Genomic DNA, 24150 nt, shown 5'->3' on the forward strand with positions numbered 1-24150 from the left:
CAAATGGCCAACAGACACATGAAAAATGCTCATCACTCGGCATCAGGGAAATGCAAATCAAAACCACAATGAGATACCACCTCACACCAGTCAGAATGGCTAAAATTAACAAGTCAGGAAACAACAGATGTTGGTGAGGATGTGGCAAAAGGGGAACCCTCTTGCACTGTTGGTGGGAATACAAACTGGTATAGCCACTCTGGAAAACAGTATGGAGGTTCCTGAAAAAGTTAAAAATAGAGCTACCCTATGACCCAACAATTGCACTACTAGGTATTTACCCCAAAGATACAAATGTAGTGATCCGAAGGGGCACCTTCGCCTCAACACTTATAGCAGCAATGTCCACAATAGCCAAACTGTGGAAAGAGCTGAGATGTCCATCGATAGATGAATGGATAAAGAAAATGTGTCTGTGTATATATATACACACACATTGGAATATTACTCAGCCATCAAAAAGGATGAATACTTACCATTTACATCGACGTGGAAGTGGAGGGTATTATGTCAAGCAAAATAAGTCAGTCAGAGAAAGATAGTTATATGGTTTCACTCATATGTGGAGTATAAGAAACAGTGCAGAGGATCATAGGGGAAGGGAGGGAAAACAGAATGGAAAGAAATCAGAGGGAGACAAGCCATGACAGACTCTTAACTACAGGGAACAAACTGAGGGTTGCTGGAGGGGAGGTGGGTGGGGGATGGGGTAATTCTATATATACTGTATATAGAAAAAAAATGGATAAGTTTTTCCATCTCAATTCTGAAAGTGTTTCTTCTGATTTAAAAATAAATAGTCAATGGAAATTGTAATGCACAGCTGCCTATATATTATGATTTAGAAATAGCATTTTGGCCAATTATTTAAAAAAAAAAAATGCTGTATTGGGAATTAAGGGACTGTGTTTTAGTCCTAGGTCTACTACTAACAAGAACTTGTCAACCTAAGTTCCTTCGTTCTGTGACTCATTTCCTTCAAATGTCAAATGTAAAAAAGAAGATATGTTCTTTCTACTCGACGGTTATTATGAAAATCAGACTGGGTGATAAATAAGAAAATAGTATGAAATAGCTTGAAATTTGTAGAAAATGGAAAAATATGAATATAAATAGTAATATATCAGTATAGATAGATATATCCACGATAGTGTATACATACATCACAAATATATACCCATAGAAAGGGGGGTATTTATTTGAAGGACAGGCTAGAAGAAATAGTTCTATTTAAAAAATACAAGTATTTGGGGTTCCTGGGTGGCTCAGTCATTTGAGCTTCTGACCCTTGTTTTCAGCTCAGGTCGTGATCTCATGAGTCATGATCTCATGGGTGGTAGGATCAGCCCACATCAGCCTCTCAGCAGGGAGTCCGATTGAAGATTCTCTTCCTCTGCCTCTCCCCCCACTCGCACATGCTCTCTCTCGCTCTGTCTTTCTCTCTCTCATTTAAATAAATTAATCTTTGAAAAAAATTAAAAGTACAAGTATCAAATTATGGAGCAACAGGAAGACCATCTCCAGTGACACCAAGAAACAGCATGATTAGAATCACTTCTACTGGTACTTTTGAATGGTGGATACAAAGATCAAACCAGTAGTAATAACGCCATTATCTGGTCTAGGAGATCAGAAAAGTATTCATTTTCCTGAAGCTTTATCTGATCATTTGAGTCAAATTTTAAAATTCCAACACTAGATCCTTATTCCTTGCTATAGGTCCATTTTGATGTTTGTTCTTGGTTCTGTTCACCTCACAGCTGCTGATGGTCCAGGAGATCGTTTCATCATTGGGGAATCCCAAGCTGGTGAGCAGGTGAGATTCATAGGCCTGAAAGGCCCTGAAGATTTCAGTTTCATGGACTTCTAGCATTGAATTCTAAGCTTCTACCATCATTGTAATGGAAATACTAGAGATGAATTAGACAGGTTATCAAAGAGATTAAAGGAGGTTCCCATGAGAAAGAGCCAAAATAATTATTTTTTAACTGAAAGAAATCTGCATCTTTTAATATACAGCATGGTATTTTTGGTATGTTTCACAGACATACCCCACAAACATTTTCCAGTCCTATGATTAGATAATTCTTTCTTCCTATATAAACATTAATGTTCTGAATAGATCTATAGTTTCTAGGTGATCTTCTCAGACTTTTCTCCAACCTGTGTTACTATCTTTAGAGCCTATGGTTTGTTTCTAAAAATAATACATCTCCTGCAGACTTTTCCTTTGCAACAGCAAAGTAAATCAATTCTTTCTTACATGTTTGTATTTTCAGCCGACTCAGACGGTAATGCCAGGACAAGTCATGCGGGTTACAACAGGTGCTCCAATCCCCTGCGGTGCTGATGCAGTAGTACAAGTAGAAGATACCGAACTAATCAGGGAGTCTGATGATGTACGTCATCACCAGGTCTTACTGCTCTGTTCCTATGGCAGTATTACAAACCATGCCCATTTTCTGAAATGTTTATAAGATTAATCCGGTTGGGTTGGGTTTTTTTGTTTTTGTTTTGTCTTTTGTTTGTTTGTTCGTTTGTTTTGGTAATGTTCGGATCTTACATTGTAGTGTATGGGTCTCCAGTAAATAGGAATTGCCTTATATTTGAAAATCTTTTGTTACAGGAGCTGTTTTTATGATCATTACTATAATTTTAACAGAATTTGAACCACATTTGATCCACAAAATTTCACATGCAAACAAGGAAGGAAACTACCTCAAATAGAACAGCAGAGATATTAACTGTTGACATACCTTATAGCTGAGAAATTTGTTCATCAAGACTAGCTTCTGATAAAATGTGAAGGAGAATTTAACAGAGAATGCTTGGGCAAGTTCTTGAATATTACATTAAGCCAAGCATTTGAACCAAATAACCCTTCAACTCTGATTTTCTATAATTCAGAAAAATCTTTGCCATCAAAGGACAGCCTGGAAAACTTGAATTTATGCCAGTGCCCCCTCTCTAGTCTACACTAAAGGCTTCTGGGAATTGTCTTGGTCTAAACGGGCCTTCATCTTACTGAAACTAGTGGCAGTTATTGGAACCAGAGGGTCAGCCACTAATAAAAGAATAGTTTCAACTGATATTTTAATGACTGGCTATCTTAACTTGTTTTTTGAAGTAGTTTAAGATATTTTATGTCTTAAAAGCTAGAGCTAAAATAAATAACATTCTTCTGTGCTGCCTAAATAGTAAAAGTTGGGCATGCTGAGAGACAGCCACTTCTCTTGGTCTGGGATTGTCTTTTCAATCACTTTCCCACATGTAAGGCTTATAAAATTCAACTCTTGGCATACAGATCACACTGCCTGCTGTTAAAACTATCCAACAGATTTATTGGCATCAGGGAAGCCAGCAAAGCATTGAAATCCAGAACACATGCATCCACAGACTCTGACAGATGACAAGACACAGTTCCAGTGTCACAGCCCATAAATGTAAAATTAATGATCACCATTAATTTACAGACAAACACCTACTACCAGGAAAACTGTAAGTCCTTCGCTGAAATTTCTGCAGATATTTGGGAAACTTGGCATGATTCCTGGGAACAGAAGAGACAGGTTATCTCCATCCACATTCGATGTATCTATTAGGGTAGCCATATAGATATATCTTTTATTTTCCCTTGAGAATGCTACTTACAATATAAGATCCAGTATTTGAAGTGGTACATTTTTTAAAAGCATGAAAATTATGAAGAAAATTTTTATTGATTTACAAATAAATTTATTGGCATCAAACCTAGTTTTTCAGAAACCTGTGATAGAAATTTATCATGTTCAAAATGTGTAGCAAATGGTTCTGTTTCTCTGTATTTGTATATATTCTGGACCTATCTGATTATAAAAGCATCTGAGTAGCTAAATTGTATTGATCAAAATTCTGTTAGATTATTCTGTTTAAAATTACATGACTTGCTTTTATTATAGGGCACTGAGGAGCTTGAAGTGCGAATTCTGGTGCAAGCTCGACCAGGCCAAGATATCAGGTAAATTCATAATGTATAGAATGTATAGCCAACTTTTGTTTCTACATGATCATAAATTCAAGAGAGCATGGCTATTGTAAATCCACAGCTCAGGCATTTAGCCATTAGTGTTCAGGACTTTTAACAAGTAGCAAAATGAATTTTCTTAATTCTACAGCTCATGTCTACTCTACCTACATTTTCATAAACATAATAAAGGCAAATGAAATAGTCAAAAGCAACATGAGAAAGAAGTAAAGTCATCCACAGTTAATCCTACTTCTAGATAATCCAAAATTATCCACCTCCACCCCTAGGTACTCCAGAATTTGGTATCAACACAGATAATCCCAGAGTTGAGTTTTTAGGCAATTAGCTGATAGCCCCTCCTCCACTGACTACCAATAAGAATAGAATAATCTGCTATTCTTTATATACAAAAATGAGACTACTGTCTTAACATAAGGAGTGCATATATAAATTATTTTTCTTACATTGGAATACGTTTGCCCTGATCCCATCAATACTAATTTGCTCAAATGTGCTTATAACAAAGCTACAATTCTCACATCCCTATGGCAAGAAGCCAAGCTGAGTGGACTTCTGTGGCCATAGACCTGGGCCAGCCTAAGTTGTCCAAATAGAAATTAGCCCTGTGACTGTAACCTCATCAATATTATTCTCCTCACCTCAAAGCTAACATGCTATGGACCTCTTATCATTAATGCCACTAGATATTTTCATATAAATTCTTGCCTTATATCAAAGAAAGTTTGTGGTTGGTATTTTTTGACTGTAATTTAGTACAAAGCAATTTGTAAAATAGTTTTCAAATGTGAAATAACAGGGGCACCTGGGTGGCTCAGTCGTTAAGCGTCTGCCTTCGCCTCAGGTCATGATCCCAGGGTCCTGGATTCGAGCCCCACATCAGGCTCCCCGCTCAGCAGGAAGCCTGCTTCTCCTTCTCCCACTCCCCCTGCTTGTGTTCCCTCTCTCGCTGTGTCTCTCTCTGTCAAATAAATAAATAAAATCTTCAGATGTGAAATAACATATTCCTCAGCAATAATGGAAATCCTATTTCTCTCTTCCATTGTGTGATTTAAATTTTTTTATTAAAAAAGCATAGTTTTTAGAAGCTTTTTATTTTATTATTCTGTTCCTGCCTCATCTCTTGACTTTTTTCTCCTCTTGAATGTCCTCCTTCCTTGACACTAAAGTCAGTTGAGAAAATATTATTCTTAATCACTCTGTTTATGGTTCTGCTTTGACTTTCAGACCCATCGGCCATGACATTAAAAGAGGGGAATGCGTTTTGGCCAAAGGAACCCATATGGGCCCCTCAGAGATTGGTCTTCTGGCAACTGTAGGTGTCACAGAGGTTGAAGTTAATAAGTTTCCAGTTGTTGCAGTCATGTCGACAGGGAATGAGGTAAAAAAAAAAGGGGGGGGGAGGGTGGAAGGGGGAGGTAATTGGACTTTCAGGTAAAAGTCTTTTTGACTTCTGTGTTGTAAATAGAACATTGTGGATTATAGATTTTACCACATACCTGTAACAAGGATATTAAATTGGCCTCAGGATAATTCAAGTACAGAAGATAAGAAGGAGGAAGACTAGAAATTACATATTGAGAAATGTTCCCTTCCATTGATTAGAATAAACTATTACAACCAATGACCTTTGCACACACTCAGTACATATAAACAAAGAATGTTGACTGCTAGCTATAGATGTTCAACTATGCAAATTTAGTTCTCAGTCTATTAGGACAATGAATTCTACTTACCCTGCTGCTGAGATGATGGGCCATCTCTGTGTGGGAAATAAATCAATGAATTGGGATACAATGGTTAGCCCTTCATCTTCCTGGAAGGTCCATGTGATCCTTAATCACCAGGAGGAATTTGATAATCTTTTCTCTTTTTCTCCAAAGATAGCATCTCTAGTGGCATGCTTCTCAATATGTCAAATGTCATTTCAGCCCTGATTTAGGATGGGGATTTAGTCAATCTTTCTCTGAAAACTTTTGAAAAATTTCCTGTTCCATGTTTTGCTTAGGTTATACAAAAAGTCAGAGGTTCTAATCAAACTGGGAATATTGAAAAATGGATCTGCTGGTAATTCAAAGCCTAAGAACAGAATCAGAAACTATTGAGATTTTTTTAGACCTTTAGACCTTACTATTTTTTAAAAGATTAACAGGATTTCTTTTTTTTTCTCTTTTAATCTCTAATTTTATTCTGAAAATAAGCCATTTATTTGTTATCATTATTTTTAACTTCTTAAAGTCTTGGAAATAAATATTTTCAAAGGTCTCTCCATTACCCTTATAGTTCTTTTAGAAAGGGCAAAAGAAAAGAATAGAGTATTTGTTTCGCTAATGGAGAGATGAATCAGGATTCTATACCCAGTATAGGTGTACTGGTCATTCCCTAAAACTATTGATTGACCCAAAACATTCTTTTCAATTGATCTACATAGTGAAGATTTTAATATCCCTAGGACCAACTGACACTATGTTTAGCATCAGAAAGAAATTCTAATAAACTGGTTGACTTAATGAACTATTCTTATTTGTGATATATTTATATGCTTTGTGCATCTAAGTGAGTTCATGGGGGTTGGGAAAGCTAAAGAGAATGAGCAAATTCATAAATAACTAGTTATTAGGCAATTTTGTTTAAGCTATATTTCTTGTATTCTTCCTAATGTTTTTGTAGGGCTGGACTATAGTCTCACCTATCCTTTTTAAAGCTATCATGCATTCTGTATTAAAACTATTTGCTAGTGAAAGAAAAGTGATGGGGTAAGACTAGAGATGATACTTACATCATGGAATCTAAGGAAGAATTTGTAGTCCTAGTTTCCTGCCTCCATAGGCTTGATTATCCTTGGAGAGGCTTTGATAGATGCTATTTTCTGTGGCTTACTGTATTTATCATAGCTTTCCAAGGGAATAATGTTTCTAAATCTCTAAATCCACATTCTAAAATAATGTTTCTAAATCCATAATCTCTGGTTCCATATAGCTCGGTATTCCTTCCCTATTTCCATCCAAAGTTAGCTGTTATTATGACTCTCTGTGATTGTATAGTTTAGCTCAACAAATGTTTGTTGGGTACCTCTATGCCAGGCATTATACTGGAAAATGGGGATAAAAGAAATGAATAAAATATAGTATCTCTTTTGAAGGCTTGAGATCTTAGATACACAGAAAATAATAGGAAAAAATTATTTATTTTCAGAGAGGCCAAAAGAAATTACACTTGTCTGTTAATGTGGCAAGTCTATAATTTAGTCAGTCACAGCTCAAGCTCCCCTTAAGTGCTGATTTCCCCTGATATGAGTACCTTCACATATGTCCACTTTTGAATCCAGTGTGGTATGATAGTAAGCAGAACAGTGGCCTGGGGCAACCCAAAGAATGCCATACAAGATGTCTGTGTATACTGTCTTTAAAACCTGCCCAGTATTTTGTGACTACATGTGTTTATTTGGGATGAGGGAATTATATCAAAATTGGGGAGGTACAGTTGTGAACTAAAACTAATACAGAACAGTCGATATAGACATTTGTTTGTTTCAACAAACTGTGTATGTTAACATTTAGGTAATACCATCCAGTAATTACATAACTGTGGCATACATTTCCAACCTCGTGTATTTGTTCAATAAATATTTATTAAGCATCTATTACATGTTGAAATGCCCATCAGGGATTATGTTAACTAAAATCAGACTTATAAGATGTGAATACACTGTATCATGAACCAGTTTATTTAGAAGGATTTTGAACAGGAAACTCAGTGTCCAGCAGGGCTGCATCAGACTTTCATCTTCAGTGGAACTAGTCCTCTTAGTCATCTACACAGCCATCCAAGAGCTATTCTCTTTTTTCTTCAAGTGACATTCAGGTGCAAGGGAACAAGAATTATACTGGGAGAGTATAGGAGCCACCAACTTAGAAGCATATCCTACATAAGAATCAATGTTTCTTATAACAATCTTAGACAGCTTCCAGGGTCCCTATGAGGGAAATGTCCAGATACAAGTGTCACCATATTCACAGAAGCCCAAAGCTGTCACTTCCCACTAGGTATTTATAGTTCCTTTATAGTTCCTTCTAGTCCATTTGCAAGTTACCAATCACAGATTATTTTTGCCATAAGAAATGCTGCCTAGTAACAAGCTGACATTTCATCTTTATCAAATTTCTAGGGAAACAGAACTAGAAAGTTAACCCAAGTTCAAATTTGTCCTTAGAGATGGAAAAGGGTTTTGTTAACTCTTTACCCTCACATAATAGGATGCATTGGCTGTAGAAAATTAGAAAATAATAATAAAACTGACTACAAGCTATTCCGCTTTTTATCATCACCATGCACTGGCAATTCTAAGCAAAGTCAGTGATAAAATATGCTGCACTGGGGCAAACCATTTCCACCACCCCTTCCCATTTAGTGTGCTACCATACTGATGCCAGGCACTGTTCTGACTGCTCAGGATATAGCAGCAAACCAGAAAAACAAATTCCTTATTCTTACAGAATTTATATTCTGATGGAGGCAGGGTAAGGGAGATAGTCAATGAACAAATAGTGGTAAGTGGTATGAAGAAAAATAAAGAATAAGATGATAAAGACTAGTAGTAGAAGAAGTATATGCCAGATATTACCTGTTGAAGCCTACCCTGCATCAGCCCTTTCATACTCTCCCCTATACAATAAGGCTGGAAGGCTGAAAACCCAATTTCCTGGGCTCTCTTTCCAGCTGTCGTCCTGTTAGGTTTTGTCATTGGAATGCATTAACACAATATTAGAAGTTGGAAAGAAGTTAGCAGAAGTATAAGCTCCTCAATCCTCAGTAACATCACTTTCCCCCAGCATCCCTAGGGACAGTGGTGACTTCCTGATCATTGGAGACACACTTTTCTCCTTTTGTTTCTCCAACCCTCTCAACACATTTGTAACCAATTCCCTATTAAATCCTTTTTTCTTCCACTCCTCTTCATATGAAATACCTAGATGATTTGGTTTTCCTTTCCAGACCTGAGTGATAGAGTCTTCTGTTTTATATAGGGTAATCCGGCCTCACTGATGAGGCAAAATTAGAGTGGAAATCTGAAGGTACTAAGGGTGGTGCCAACCATGTGAGGGGAATTGAGTTACAAGCAAAAGGAACAACAGAGACAGAAAAGCCCTGAGGTAGGGTGTATGCTTGTCATGTTTGTGGCTGAAGTTTAGAAGGAAAGGAGCAAAGTAAAAGGAGGTGAGGTGGGGGAGATAAGACCATTTTATTCTAAATAGTTTTGAGAAAGGGAAACATAACATGAAACATAACGTGTCTTAAATTTTTAAATGTTTACTCTGGCTTCAATATGGCATGGCATATAGGAGAGAAAAGGAAAAAAGCAGGGAGACTAGTTAGAAAAACATATAATATCCAGCAAGAGATTTGGACCAGAGTGGTAGCAGTGGAGATGGTGAGAAATAATAAGGATATATTTTGAAGGTAAAGCCAACAGGTTTTACTAGTGAATTCAAAGTAGAATATAAAAGAAAGTGAGGAGTCAAGATAAACTCCAAGGTTTTGACCTGATCAGTTCTAAGGATAGTTATCACTTACCCAGGTGAGAAAAATTAGGCAGCAGAAATCAGGCTTCTGTTTTGGACATGTTAAGTTTGATATACTTATGGAGGAGGAAAAGATGGTAGAGGAGTAGGGGACCCTATTCCAACTGGTCCCCTGAATTGAGCTGGATATCTACCAGACCACTCTGAACACCCACGAAATCAGCCTGAGATTTAAGAAGATATATCTGGATCTCTACAAACAGAACATTGCAGGCGGTTGGTTTCGAGGTATGAAGCGGGGAGCTGTGATTCCATGGGCAGATATCGGAAGATAAACGAAAAGGGGGAGGGAGCCTTTGGGATCCTGCTTCCCGCACTCGGGACAGGGGACAAACTCGCAGACCGGTAGCAGTGGGGAAAGGACTTTAGGGCAGCCCCCCAGACTGAACCCTGGAGCTGCAGGGTCGCGCATGCGAACTGAGGGCAGCTGGTGGTTTTAGAAGCACAAAGGGCAAAAATGTGCCTGGACCTGGAAGCGACAGCTGAGAGCGCTGCTAAGGGGCGCACAACCCAAGACACTGCAGTTTCTAGCAGCACAGACAGAAACGGAGATAGTGTGGCCTGGAGAGCTCACTGAAAAACAGACCGCGATCTCTCGATCTCTCTGTTCTGAGGCAGAGGGTTGGAAACAGTCTCTTCTGCTCTGAGTCTAGGAAGAGACTTGGAAAGCCCCCAGAGAATGAAAGCCCCCAAAAACCAGTTTTCACTGAGCCCATCCTCCCCCTCCCCCACAGGGGGCAGGACAACTCTGCCCAAACAGGGTTGCCTGAGTAACAGCAATGCAGGCCCCTCCCCCAGAAGACAGGCTAGGAGAACAAGAGGCCACAACCCTAAGGTCCCTATAAAACAGGTGCATCTTGCTTGGGTTGTGGTCAATAATTTAGACTCTGTACATTCCCTCAACCACCCCTCAACAGAATGACTAAGAGGAGGAACCCCCAAAATAGGAAAGACTCAGAGACTGTGACTTTTGCCACAGATTTACAAATGGATACAGATATAACCAAGATGTTGGAAATGGGCTTCAGGTAACAGTTATGAAGATGATAGCTAGAATGGAGAAATCAATTAATGGCAACATAGAGTCTCTAAGGGCAGAAATGAAAGCTGAACTGGCAGAACTTAAAAGTGCTACAATGAGATCCAATCTAATCTAGATACTCTAACAGCTAGGTTAAACTAGGTAGAAGAACGAATTCATGATCTAGAAGACCAACTGATAGAAAAGAAGGAAAAAAGGCCTGGGAGAAACAGCTTAAAATCCATGAAAACAGAATTAGAGAAATAAGTGATGCCATGAAATGTTCCAGTGTCAAAATTATTGGGATCCCTGAAGGGGTGGAGAGAGAGAGGACTAAAAGACATATTTGAGCATATCATAGCTGAGAACTTCCCTAATCTGGAGAATGAAACAAACATTCGTGTCCTAGAGGGAGAGAGGACCCCTCCCAAGATCAAGGAAGACAGACCAACGCCCTGGCATGTAATAGTAAAACTCGCAAATCTTAGAAACAAGGAAACCATCTTAAGGGCAGTGAGGGGGAAGAGATTCTTTACGTTCAGAGGGAGAAACATCAGAATAACAACGGACCTATCCACAGAGACCTGGCAAGCCAGAAAGGGCTAGCAAGACATATTCAGGGTACTAAACGAGAAGAACATGCAGCCAAGAATACTTTATCTGGCAAGGGTGTCATTTAGAATGGATGGAGAATTGCAGAGCTTCCACGACCGGCAGAAACTGAAAGAATATGTGACCACTAAGCCGGCCCTGCAAGAAATATTAAGGGGGGTTCTATAAAAGGAGAAAGACCCCAAGAGTGATATAGAACAGAAATTTACAGAGACAATCTATAGAAACAAGGACTTTACAGGCAACAGGATGACAATAAATTCATATTGTTCAATAATCACTCTCAACGTGAACGGCCTAAATGCTCCCATAAAACGGCACAGGGTTGCAGATTGGATAAAAAGACAGGACCCATCCATATGCTGTCTACAAGAGACTCATTTTTTTAATTAATTTATTTATTTATTTGAGAGAGAGAGAGAGCGAGAGAGAGAGCACGAGAGGAGGGAGGGTCCGAGGGAGAAGCAGACTCCTCGCCGAGCAGGGAGCCCGATGTGGGACTCGATCCCAGGACTCCAGGTTCATGACCTGAGCCAAAGGCAATCACTCAACCAACTGAGCCACCCAGGCACCCCTACAAGAGAACCTAAAGATACATCCAGACTGAAAGTGAAGGGATGGAGATCCATCTTCCATGCCAATGGACCTCAAAAGAAAGCTGGGGTAGCAATTCTTATATCAGACAAATTAGATTTTAAACTAAAGTCTGTAATTAGAGACACAGAAGGACACTATATCATTCTTAAAGGGTCTGTCCAACAAGAAGATCTAACAGTTGTAAATATCTACACCCCCAACATGGGAGCAGCCAACTACATAAGCCAACTGTTAACCAAAATAAAGACTCATATTGATAACAATAAGTTAATTGTAGGAGACCTCAATACTCCACTCTCAGCAATAGACAGATCATCTAAGCAGAAAATCAACAAAAAAACAAGAGCCTTGAATGACACATTGGACCAGATGGACCTCATAGATATATACAGAACATTCCACCCTAAAACAACAGAATACTCATTCTTCTCGAGCGCACACAGAACTTTCTCCAGAATAGACCGCATACTAGGTCACAAATCAGGTCTCAACCAATACCAAAAGTTTGAGATTATTCCCTGCATATGCTCAGACCATAATGCTTTAAAACTGGAACTCAATTACAAGAAAAAAAGTAGCAGAAATTCAAACACTTGGAAGCTAAAGACCACTCTGCTCAAGAATGTTTGGGTCAACCAGGAAATCAAAGAAGAACTTAAACAATTCATGGAAACCAATGAGAACAAAAACATCAGTCCAAAACCTATGGGATACTGCAAAGGCGGTCCTAAGGGGGAAATACATAGCCATCCAAGCCTCACTCAAAAAAACAGAAAAATCCCGAATTCACCAACTAACTTTACACCTTAAAAAACTAGAGAAAAAGCAACAAATGATGCCTAAGCCATGCATTAGAAGAGAAATAATTAAGATTAGAGCAGAGATCAATGAATTAGAAACCAGAAACTCAGTAGATCAGATCAACAAAACTAGAAGCTGGTTCTTTGAAAGAATTAATAAGATCGATAAACCATTGGCCAGACTTATCCAAAAGTAAAGAGAAAGGACCCAAATTAATAAAATTATGAATGAAAGGGGAGAGATCACAACACCAAGGAAATAGAAACAATTATTAGAAATTATTATCAACAACTATATGTCAATGAATTAAGCAACCTGGAAGAAATGGATGCCTTCCTGGAAACCTATAAGCTACCAAGACTGAAACAGGAAGAAATTGACAACCTGAATGGGCCAATAACCAGTAACGAGATTGAAGCAGTGATCAAAAACGTCCCAAAAAACAAGAGTCCAGGGCCTGATGGATTCCCTGGGGAATTCTACCAAATATTCAAAGAAAAAATAATACCTATTCTCCTGAAGCTGTTTCAAAAAATAGAAACAAAAGAAAGCTTCCAAACTCATTCTGTGAGGCCAGCATTACCATGATCCCCAAATCAAGCAATGACCCCATCAAAAAGGCGAATTTCAGACCAATATCCCTAATGAATCTGAACTCCAAAATTCTCAACAAAATTCCAGCTAATAGGATCCAACAATACATTAGAAGGATCATCCACCATGACCAAGTGGGATTTATCCCCGGGATGCAAGGGTAGTTCAACATTTGCAAGTCAATGAATGTGATAGAACATATTAATAAGAGGAGAGAGAAGAACCATATAGTCCTCTCAATTGATGCAGAAAAAGCATTGACAAAATACAGCATCCTTTCCTGATTAAAACTCTTCAGAGTATAGGGATAGAGGGAACATTCCTCAAGTTCATAAAATCCATCTATGAAAAACCCACAGCGAATATCATCCTCAGTGGGGAAAAGCTGAGAGACTTTCTCTTAAGATCAGGAACACGACAAGGATGCCCACTCTCACCACTATTGTTCAACATAGTACTAGAAGTCCTAGCAACAGGAATCAGACAACAAAAAGAAATAAAAGGTATTCACATTGGCAAAGAAGAAGTCAAACTCTCTTTCTTCGCAGATGACACGATACTTTATGTGGAAAACCCAAAAGACACCACCCCCAAATTACTAGAACTCATACAGCAATTCAGTAATGTGGCAGGATACAAAATCAATGCACAGAAATCAGTTGCTTTCTTATACACTAACAATGCAACTGTAGAAAGAAATATTAGAGAAACGATTCCATTTACAATAGTACCACAAACCATAAGATACCTCGGAATAAACCTAACCAAAGAGGTAGAGGATCTATACTCTAGGAACTACAGAACACTCACGAAAGAAATTGAAGAAGACACAAAAAGATGGAAAAACATTCCATGCTCCTGGATCGGAAGAATAAACATTGTTCAAATGTCTGTGCTGCCCAGAGCAATCTATACCTTCACTGCCATCCCGATCAAAATTCCAATGACATTTTTCAAAGTGCTGGAACAAACAATCTTAAAATTTGTATGGAATCAGAAAAGACCCCTAATCTCCAAGGAAATGTTGAAAAAGAAAAACAAAGTGGGGCGCCTGGGTGGCTCAGTTGGTTAAGCAACTGCCTTCAGCTCAGGTCATGATCCTGGAGTCCCAGGATCGAGTCCCGCATCAGGCTCCCTGCTCAGCAGGGAGTCTGCTTCTCCCTCTGATCCTCTTCCCTCTCATGCTCTCTGTCTCTCATTCTTTCTCTCTCAAATAAATAAATAAAATCTTAAAAAAAAAAAAGAAAAACAAAGCTGGGGGCATCACGTTGCCTGATTTCAAGCTCTATTACAAAGCCGTGATCACCAAGACAGCATGGTACTGGCACAAAAACAGACATATAGACCAATGGAACAGAATAGAGAGCCCAGATATTGACCCACAACTCTATGGTCAAATAATCTTCAACAAAGCAGAAAAAATATGCAATGGAAAAAAGACAGTCTCTTCAATAAATGGTGCTGGGAAAATCGGACAGCTATATACAGAAGAATGAAACTCGATCATTCTCTAACACTATACACAAAGATAAACTCAAAATGGAAGAAAGACCTCATGGTGAGACAGGAATCCAACAAAATCCTAGAGGAGAACATAGGCAGTAACCTCTTCAACATTGGCCACAGCAACTTCTTTCAAGGTACATCTCCAAAGGCAAGTGAAACAAAAGGGAAAATGAACTTTTGGGACTTCATCAAGATAAAAAGCTTCTGCACAGCAAAGGAAACAGTCAACAAAACAAAGAGGCAACCCACAGAATGGGAGAAGATATTTGCAAATGACACTACAGATAAAGGGCTGGTATCCAAGATCTATAAAGAACTTCTCAAACTCAACACCCAAAAAACAAATAATCAAGTCAAAAAATGGGCAGAAGATATGAAAAGACACTTCTCTGAAGAAGACATACAAATGGCTAACACACATGAAAAAATGTTCATCATCATTAGCCATCAGGGAAATTCAAATCAAAACCACATTGAGATACCACCTTACACCAGTTAGAATGGCAAAAATGGACAGGGCAAGAAACAACAAATGTTGGAGAGGTTGTGGAGAAAGGGGAACCCTCTTACACTGTTGGTGGGAATGCAAGTTGGTACAGCCACTTTGGAAAACAGTGTGGAGGTTCCTCAAAAATTTAAAAATAGAGCTACCCTATGACCCAGCAATTGCACTCCTGGGTATTTACCCCAAAGACACAGATGTAGTGAAAAGAAGGGCCATATGCGCCCCAATGTTCATAGCAGCAATGTCTGCAATAGCCAAACTGTGGAAAGAGCCGAGATGCCCTTCAACAGATGAATGGATAAAGAAGATGTGGTCCATATATACAATGGAATATTACTCAGCCATCAGAAAGGATGAATACCCAACTTTTACATCAACATGGATGGGACTGGAGGAGATTATGCTAAGTGAAATAAGTCAAGCAGAGAAAGTCAATTATCATATCATTTCACTTATTTGTGGAACATAAGGAAAAGCATGGAGGACATCAGGAGAAGGAAGGGAAAAATGAAGGGGGGGGGGAATCGGTGGGAGAGATGAACCATGAGAAACTAGGGACTCTGAGAAACAAACAGGGTTTTAGAGGGGAGGGGAGGGGGAGATTGGTTAGCCTGGTGATGGGTATTAAGGAGGGCACGTACTGCATGGAGCACTGGGTGTTATACGAAAACAATGGATCGTGGATCACCACATCAAAAACTAATGATGTATTGTATGGTGACTAACATAAGATAATAAAATTTTAAAAAATAATAATAATAATAATACAGGTGAGGGGTACCTGAGTGGCACAGTCAGTTAAGCAGCTGGCTCTTGATTTTGGCTCAGGTCATGATCTCAGGGTCCTGGTATCAAGGTGTGTAGGGCTTGCACTCAGTGAGGAGCCTGCTTTGGGATTCCCTCTCTACCTCTGCCCCTCCTGCCATCACTCACGCACCTGCACATGTGTGCTCTCTCTCTCTCTCTCTCAAATAAATAAATAAATAGATCTTTAATAATAATAATAATAATAATAATACAGGTGAATCAAAGTGGAATTCTAAAAAATATTTAAGTAATTCAGAGGAAGGGGGGAAAAAAAGAAAGGAAAAAAGAAACAACAAAAAAGAACAAACAAAATATAAAATGGCAGATGTAAGCCCTAACATATCAATAATTACATTAAATATAAGTGGTCTACCTTATTTGTAATACCCAAAACTGGAAACAGCAATAGAAAGACATGAACTGTTGCTACATGCAGCAACCTGGATGGATCTCAATGGTATTATGCTGAGTGAGGAAAAAAAACAATCTTAAAAGTTTACACATTATATGATTCCATTTATATAACATTCTTAAAATGACAAAATTATAAAGATGGAAAATGTATTAGTGGTTCCCATAGGTTAGGGATGGAGAGGACGGAGAATGTGACTATAAAGGGATAGCATGAGGGATATATCTTTGAGGTGATGAAACAGTCCTGTGTCTTGATTTGAGGTGGCAGGTTACAGAAATCTACATATGTGTTGAGGTGGAAAAAGAAGTATACATATACCTTATACCAATGTCAGTTTCCTGGTCTTAATATTATTCTATAGTTATATAAAATGTAACCATTGGGGAAACTGGGTGAAGGGTACAGAGACCTCTCTGTACTATTTGTATAACTTTCTGTGAATATATAATTACAGTTCTGAATGAGCTGGTGTTAAAGCAATTTTTCTTTATAGATTTATTTATTGGGGCACCTGGGTGGCTCAGTTGGTTAAGCGTCTGACTCTTGGTTTAGGCTCAGGTCATGATCTCAGGGTTGTGAGATTGAACCCCCACATTGGGCTCCATGCCAGTGGGGAGTCTGTTGGATTCTCTCTCTCCCTCTCCTTCTTCCCCTTCCCCTGCTTATGCTTGCGTGCTCTCGCTCTCTCGCTCTCTTGCTCTCTCTCTAAAATAAATAAATAAATCTTTAAAAAACTAATTCATCTTGTAGGGGAGGAAAAAATATTTTTTTCCTCAAGCCTTTTAATGTCTGAAGTTCTAAATTTTGTTAACCCTATAACAAAAGACAGATTAGCAAGAGAAAAGACATACACATTTATTTAATATAAGTTTTATGTGACATAAGAGCCTTCCTAAGAAAATGAAGACCTGAAGAAATGTTAAACGTGAGCCTTTTTATATTAGGTTTGATGAGTGGAAAGTCACGGAAAAAGATAATAGGATAAAGGGTATGAGGAAAGTATAGTAAACTGAGGGAAACAGCAAGGCTTGTTCATTCAGATTCCTCTAGTCCCTTCATCTTCAGAGATAAGAATGCTCCTTTCCTCCAGGCATAGGGAGGGCACCTCTCACGTGAGGGTTTTATGACCTGCTTAAGGAGAAGATCAGAAAGTCCTTCCTACACATGCCATTTCTCAAATTCCTTCAGCTTGAAACATCCAGTGTAACAGTTGCCATATTTTGGGGTAGCATGTCTTGGACCTCATCAGCCTCTTCTCACAGACACATTCCATATCATCATTCTCAGACTTAGATGAACACAAATTTTGCTATCTTGTAGCAAAACCAGGAAAGGAAATTGAGAAGATTAAAATTAAACTAAAATATTGTTCTAGTATAATTTCTTACATACTATTAAAGTCAGGACAATTTTTAAACCAAGATTATCAAATCAGTCTAATTTGTACAAAAAGGCATCATAATAGAAATAGAATGTGGACTTTTTTTCAAATACAGTTTGTAAATCTCTGTATTTATAAACCAAATTCTTAAATTATGTTTGGAAGGTCCAAATGTTCTTTTTTCTTATAACCCAGTAACCAAGGCAATTAGTTTAACTCTCAATTAAAACTTTTTTTCCCAGAGTTTAATCAAAAGCTATTTAGAATAAGAACATGCTCCATTAGAGCTTATAATCTGACCTTTCTCCCCTCTCTTTGTGTTAGATCTGTTTATCCGGACTGAGTATTTTTTTTTTACTCTGCATATTTCTAAGGTGTGTCCATAATGACTAGAACTGGTTTTTGATCAATTAGTGAATTGAGTTTTGTAGAAACGGGAGAAAGAAAAGTAGGAATGTATAAGGGAGATGCTTGCAAGGGATATGGAAAGAGTTACCACTATAAAAGTCTAATTATCCTCCCTTTGCAAAGAGAGGAAAGGTCTTAGATGCAGACAAACCCATTTCAAAACATAAAAAAGGGAAAGTGAGTCATTCTAGCCAATTTTAGGACCTTTGGTAATTCAATCAAGACCATGGGATTAAATCCCTGAAGAACAGAAACAAAGAAGGATGTTTCTTAAAATAAACTGATTTCTTTTTTTTTTTGGTTTTTTTTCATTATATTATGTTAATCACCATGCATTACATCATTAGTTTTTGATGTAGTGTTCCATGATTCATTGTTTGCGTATAACACCCAGTGCTCCATGCAGTACATGCCCTCTTTAATACCCATCACCAGGCTAACCCATCCCCGCAACCCCCTCCCCTCTAGAACCCTCAGTTTGTTTCTCAGAGTCCATAGTGATTTCTCTTTTAGAAAGGAGACAGAGAACCTCCTCATGAGGGTTGAACAAAAAAATTTTAAATTTTTTACATTTTTATTTAAACTTTATTTTGAAGCTTGGCACAACAATAAAAATGCTAATCTGCATTGAATATTCATAAATGTATTCCCCTTTGTTCTCAACATGCTTTTAAGTGAATAAATGTGGTAATGTCATATGTACTCCAAAATGACCACTGGAATTCCAAATTGTTCTTGATAGGATGTGAGGGCGATCTGGCTGTGACATCTGTCACCCCATTGATCGCCAGGGTTGATTCGGCTGATCTGGCTGTCTAGGCGGGTGTCCCCTTCCTCCCTCACCGCTCCATGTGCGTCCCTCCCAAAGCTACGCACTGGGTCGAAGAGGACGACCTTCCCCGATAGAGGAGGACCGTTCTTCAGTCAAGGGTATACGAGTAGCTGCACTCCCCTAGTAGAACCTCCAAATAAGCTCTCAAGGTCCAAATTGTTCTTGATGAATTTGTGCTTTTTATTTTATTTATTTATTTATTTATTTATTTATTTATTTATTTATTTATTTTTAAGTAGGCTCCACGCCCAGTGTAGAGCCCAGCATGGGGTTCAAACTCAAAACCGTGAGATTAAGATCTGATCCAGCCACCCACGCACCCCGAGTTTATACTTTTTAGAAAGATAAATGCAAGAAAAATAAAACAAGCCAGAGTTATGCCAGGAGGTGGCACAAGTTTATTATTAGATGAACACATGAATTCATTAGCTAAGGTCAGTCAAAAGGGAAAATATTGCTTATGTATTATGTCTAAAGTCCTTAGCACTGAGGTTGAATCCCTAACAGGTGACCCTAAAAATCAGTGGAAAGAGGTAGAGATGGCTTCCAAAGCCAGTTTTTCAAACATAAAGAAAAGTTCTTACAGACACACAACAATGTAGCCAAATAAACTACATCTTTTTTGCTGACAAATAGAATGATTAGTATCAAATCAATGCTTTAGCACCTCTACGAGGAAAACAAAAATTCATACAAATTGGATCAGATAACCAAAAAGTCCTCATAACCTTATTCTTACAAAAAACAAAATTGATATCAACTAGCTTTGGAAGCTCAACAAAAAAGGATTAGACCTTAAGCAAGTGCTGGACTTACCATCATAGACAAAGAATCTCCAGAGCAAAGAGGCTCAAGAGACCTCCATGAGGTGCAATGTAACCAATATGAGAACTGGTAGAAAGGGTTCTTGCCTAACTAAGTCTTGGTGGGACCTACATGACTATCAAAGTCTTAATACAATGACCATCAGGGAAACCTGTTGATTATATAAAGCAGTGTATATTAACATTTCTGAGCAAGGGAGAGTATCACTGTGGCACAGTCCCGGTAGTGTCCCAAAAGGAGGAAATTAAGGACAGTTACAGGAGTTTGAGAACTGAAGTTGGTCATGAGAACTGGGGGTGGTTTTAAGGTAGAAGTTAGTAAGTAAGGTCTAGGTAGAGACTGATCAGATTTGTAAAATAGGTGAGTCGCTGAAACAGTCTTATCTTTGGAGCACATGAGTTCATGTAGAGTTATCATGGTCTCAATTTGTCCTTGTTCTTGGAGCATATAAATCTAAACAAGTTTGTGTTAAAACAATTTGACTTAAGATAGTTGTTTGAGTTATATTTCATAGTTTGGTACAGTTTATCTGTTATGCAAATAATAGTACAGTTTTGCAAATTGATGTTTCTGTTTTCTCAGAAGGAAAGACTTTGTAGGCAAGATAACCAATTATAAGGATTTGCAAACAGTCAGACATATTGAATGTAAGGGGGGGCCTTGGTAAGAGCGTGACTGAAAACAGGGTCAAGGAGGAGATATATTAGGATGTTCTTAAGGATTGTAATCTTTGGGAAGATAGTGGACTACAAAGGGAAATAAAAAGAATCAAAGGTTTAATGTGTGAAAGCAGTGCACCATTGATAAGAACAGAAGAAATTGAAATTTAATATATGGTAGACAGGAAAGTAACAAGGTATGGAGATGATTGTTTATATGTTTTTTTACTTTGTATTTTTCTTTCTTTTGTATTTTAACTGTGACAAGTTTCAGGCATCATTCCAAAGATGACCAGAAATATAGGATACCAGAAAATAAGATTAAGTTTTAAAAGGAAATATTGTGAATTTATTCTATATTCAGACTTATACTCCCATCCAGTTGCTTGTTTTCTTTGAAAATACTTAAAATGCACTGTAAATCCCACATCCTCATTTAACCAGGTATTATTTCATTATGTCAGTTTTACATATAAATAACTAGTTCTCCAATGATCTTTAATTGTTCTGTTATTTTGAGAACTGTTTGCAGCAAATAACAGAAAGGAATGTGAATGTCAAAGAAAACACCCTAATAAGAGGGACTCTTATTTAGTTGGTGGTCAGTACCCTTCTGTGAAAAAAAAAAAAATTATATAACCACACAGTTTTCTTTCTGAAGCAATTTGTCTAATTAATGGAGTTAAAGAGCTGTAAGCCTTTGCCTTTATAAAATTATAATGACTTCAATAACTGTGTGTTAATTAAGATCAGAAAATTAATCTATATTAGCACTGCAGTAGCAATTTTCTAAGCTCTGTCAGTCACATGGCATCTGATTAAGTTAAATTAATGCATATTTGAAGGGAAGGCTCCCAGGTGACACTGAATAAGATGATCAGTTTTTCTCTAGCTATTTTAAGGGGACAGTTGGTTGCAAAGCTACTACTTTTCCAATGCAAAGCCAAAGGTCCTGCCACATGGTATCACCACTGAGTCAGAAGGAAGATTGAAGGGCTAGAGGTTATTGTTTGGGAGAACTGAGATATGAAGAACTGAGTATTGTTTGGGAGAACTGAGATATGAAGCCCTGAGTATTGGTCATATTAATAGCCTACGTATCTAAAATATGCAGGCTTGCCTTCAACCTCCTAAGATAATATTCCAGATTTCCTCACTTCCAAGATGTACTTTTTTTCATTTTATATTTCTGAAATCAAAAGTCCATCTTGAAATTGATGTATAAATTAAAGTTGCATTTTGGTAAAGTCTGCATGTGTTAAGGATCCCTACTCTTAAGTATTTTATAACCTAATCTAAATCTGTATTCACACTATAGACTAATTCTATCTGTACTGGCATCTAGGAGTAAAATATGAGAACAAGTGGGGTAAAATATGCGCTCTTTAGGAAGAGAATCATATTTATTATATATTTGCCCGTATTAACTGAGTGTTCATTACCTCAATCAATCCTGACAACTACTTTTCAAGATAGTTATTATTACTATATGTTATAATCGAGAACATTAGGCATAATGTGTTTGGGTAACTTGAATTTGAATCTTGTCTGAATCCCAAGCTCTTCCTACTATACCACCCTGCCTCACTGGAACATCCTAACATAGAATAAGCTTCTAATAATTTTTTTCATAGACATATAATGGTAGATATTAAATCTCTAAAGAGTGACTCAATTCAGAGTCATGGAATAATTGTGCATATGTCTAGTTAAGTATTATTTGTTTAAATTTGCTAATAAAGATACAAGACACCTGTCTCCCTCTCCTTCAAATAAGTTCAGCTTCTTTGGTACTATTGATCTCACTTCAGAAAAGAGATCAAAAAGCTTGAAACAAAATATTAACAATCATTCTCTTCATACCTGAGAATATCATGTCACACAGTCTCTACCTCAGATGTTCTCAGTGAAAGACAAACTGGAAAATAATACTGGGAGGGATAAAGGAGGTTGTTTTATTTAGTTTATCCTGGTGAGCAACCACTGGGAAGGCCAATCTCTACAGAGCACTATTGTCAAACTGTAGCCAAAGCAGGTGTGATATTTGGCCTGCTGTTTAGTCACCATTTAAATTTCTGCATGCTTTTTAATTCTGGAAGAATGTTTTTTTCAATCTCCTATACTCTCAATATTTATTCAGAGATCCTTTGGGCATGTATCTTCTATGTGCCAGATACTGTAGTAGATGTTAGATAAGGTAAACTCTGCTTACTAGATCTATTTCTTTTCCATCAACCATAGGCAACACCAAAAAGAATAATTTGTGGTGTTTTTTTTGGCTTTGTAGCTGCTAAATCCCGAAGATGACCTCTTACCAGGAAAGATTCGAGACAGCAATCGTTCAACCCTCTTAGCAACAATTCAGGAACATGGTTATCCCACAATCAACTTGGGAATTGTGGGAGACAAGTAAGTACTGGATTTTATTTGGAAGTTGTTATTGTACACATTTGCATTTTGGGAGTACTACCTAGGTGGGATTGTTGTTAAAGAGAAATTTAATACCATAATTTTCATTAATCTCATTCTTCAGAAGCAAAAGAATTATGAACATGTCTGTGCCTTTTTGGGATAGACATTGTCCTGGAGTGTCTATTACAACAGGAGAAATATTTTTGTTCTCCTATAGGTATGTAAAGTTTCCAAGGATTTTTTTTTTATATCATTGGCTTTATCCTAATGGAATTAATGGTGATGGTATTATTCCTATTCACACTCACTTGTTTCAAGAAAGGCAGGAAAGACATGAGTAAGAACATAAAGAATGTTAAAATTCTCACTAACTGCTCCTTTGCAGTTTAAGTACAATTGTTTTCTAGGACTTTTATATTGATTTTTTTGTATCCTATGTAACCCAAGTTTCTGTAGCCTTCACCCACTTGTAAGTACAAATGGAGGCACATTGACTAGAATTGCCCATCTCTAAGAGCATATTACCCTATATTCTAAATTAACTGAGCCCTCTGCTAAATTCCCCAAGGCTTTATATGAACTTCCAACAGATTTTCACATGTGATCAAGAGCAAGTCTGCTCTTTCTGAGCATCCCACTACCATGTGACATTGCTACTCAGCCCTCTCTCACCAGGATTTCCAGTTCACAAGAGGCATACCTGCTTTTAATAATACTCAAACATCAGCCTGGTGGAGACAGAGCTGGGAGACAAATCTGAGTGACAGATAGCATGATGTATCTGTCCCCCATAATTGCCCCTTTCCTTTATCACCACCTTGTAACTGAATAAAGCTCATTATGTCAGGATCCTTCTTCCCCAGGACAAGGTAGGAATTTCCCAGCAAATGTGCTTTTGAAGAGGCTCTGCCTTACCATTTCACAAGATACGCTCTGACACCTATATCCCAGCTTAAGCCCAACCTGGACACAGTATAATCCAAACCTTGGACACAGCATCCTAACATGAAAGGGAGTAGCTTTTATGTCCTTTCACTTTTTAAAGTCCTTTCCTCCTTGTTTTTTTCTTTTTCTGAGGATATTGGAATAGAAGCTGTTAGATATACTTTCAAATGTCATTGTTTTTAAAATCTTAACATTTGTATTTACCTGGATGCTTAGCTCTAGAG

The 24150-nt window shown here is 37.8% G+C and overlaps 1 protein-coding gene across 18 annotated transcripts in view; it reads left to right on the plus strand.

Moving 5' to 3' along the window:
* GPHN (gephyrin) overlaps positions 1 to 24150 on the plus strand; it is a 598378-nt gene that overhangs the window by 515426 nt on the left and 58802 nt on the right. For 10 of the 18 annotated variants that reach the window (XM_036071131.2, XM_036071134.2, XM_036071140.2 and 7 more), the window contains 5 exons: positions 1761 to 1816; positions 2280 to 2399; positions 3939 to 3997; positions 5252 to 5405; positions 22857 to 22978. In XM_036071131.2, coding sequence (XP_035927024.1) covers positions 1761 to 1816; positions 2280 to 2399; positions 3939 to 3997; positions 5252 to 5405; positions 22857 to 22978 — 511 coding nt within the window. Of the gene's footprint in view, positions 1 to 1760; positions 1817 to 2279; positions 2415 to 3938; positions 3998 to 5251; positions 5406 to 22856; positions 22979 to 24150 lie in introns of all 18 variants that reach the window. The other 8 variants (XM_036071130.2, XM_036071133.2, XM_036071135.2 and 5 more) reach the window with 1 other exon arrangement.

This window comes from Halichoerus grypus, chromosome 8, assembly GCF_964656455.1.
Source record: "Halichoerus grypus chromosome 8, mHalGry1.hap1.1, whole genome shotgun sequence".
In the NCBI taxonomy this organism is placed as follows: domain Eukaryota; kingdom Metazoa; phylum Chordata; class Mammalia; order Carnivora; family Phocidae; genus Halichoerus; species Halichoerus grypus.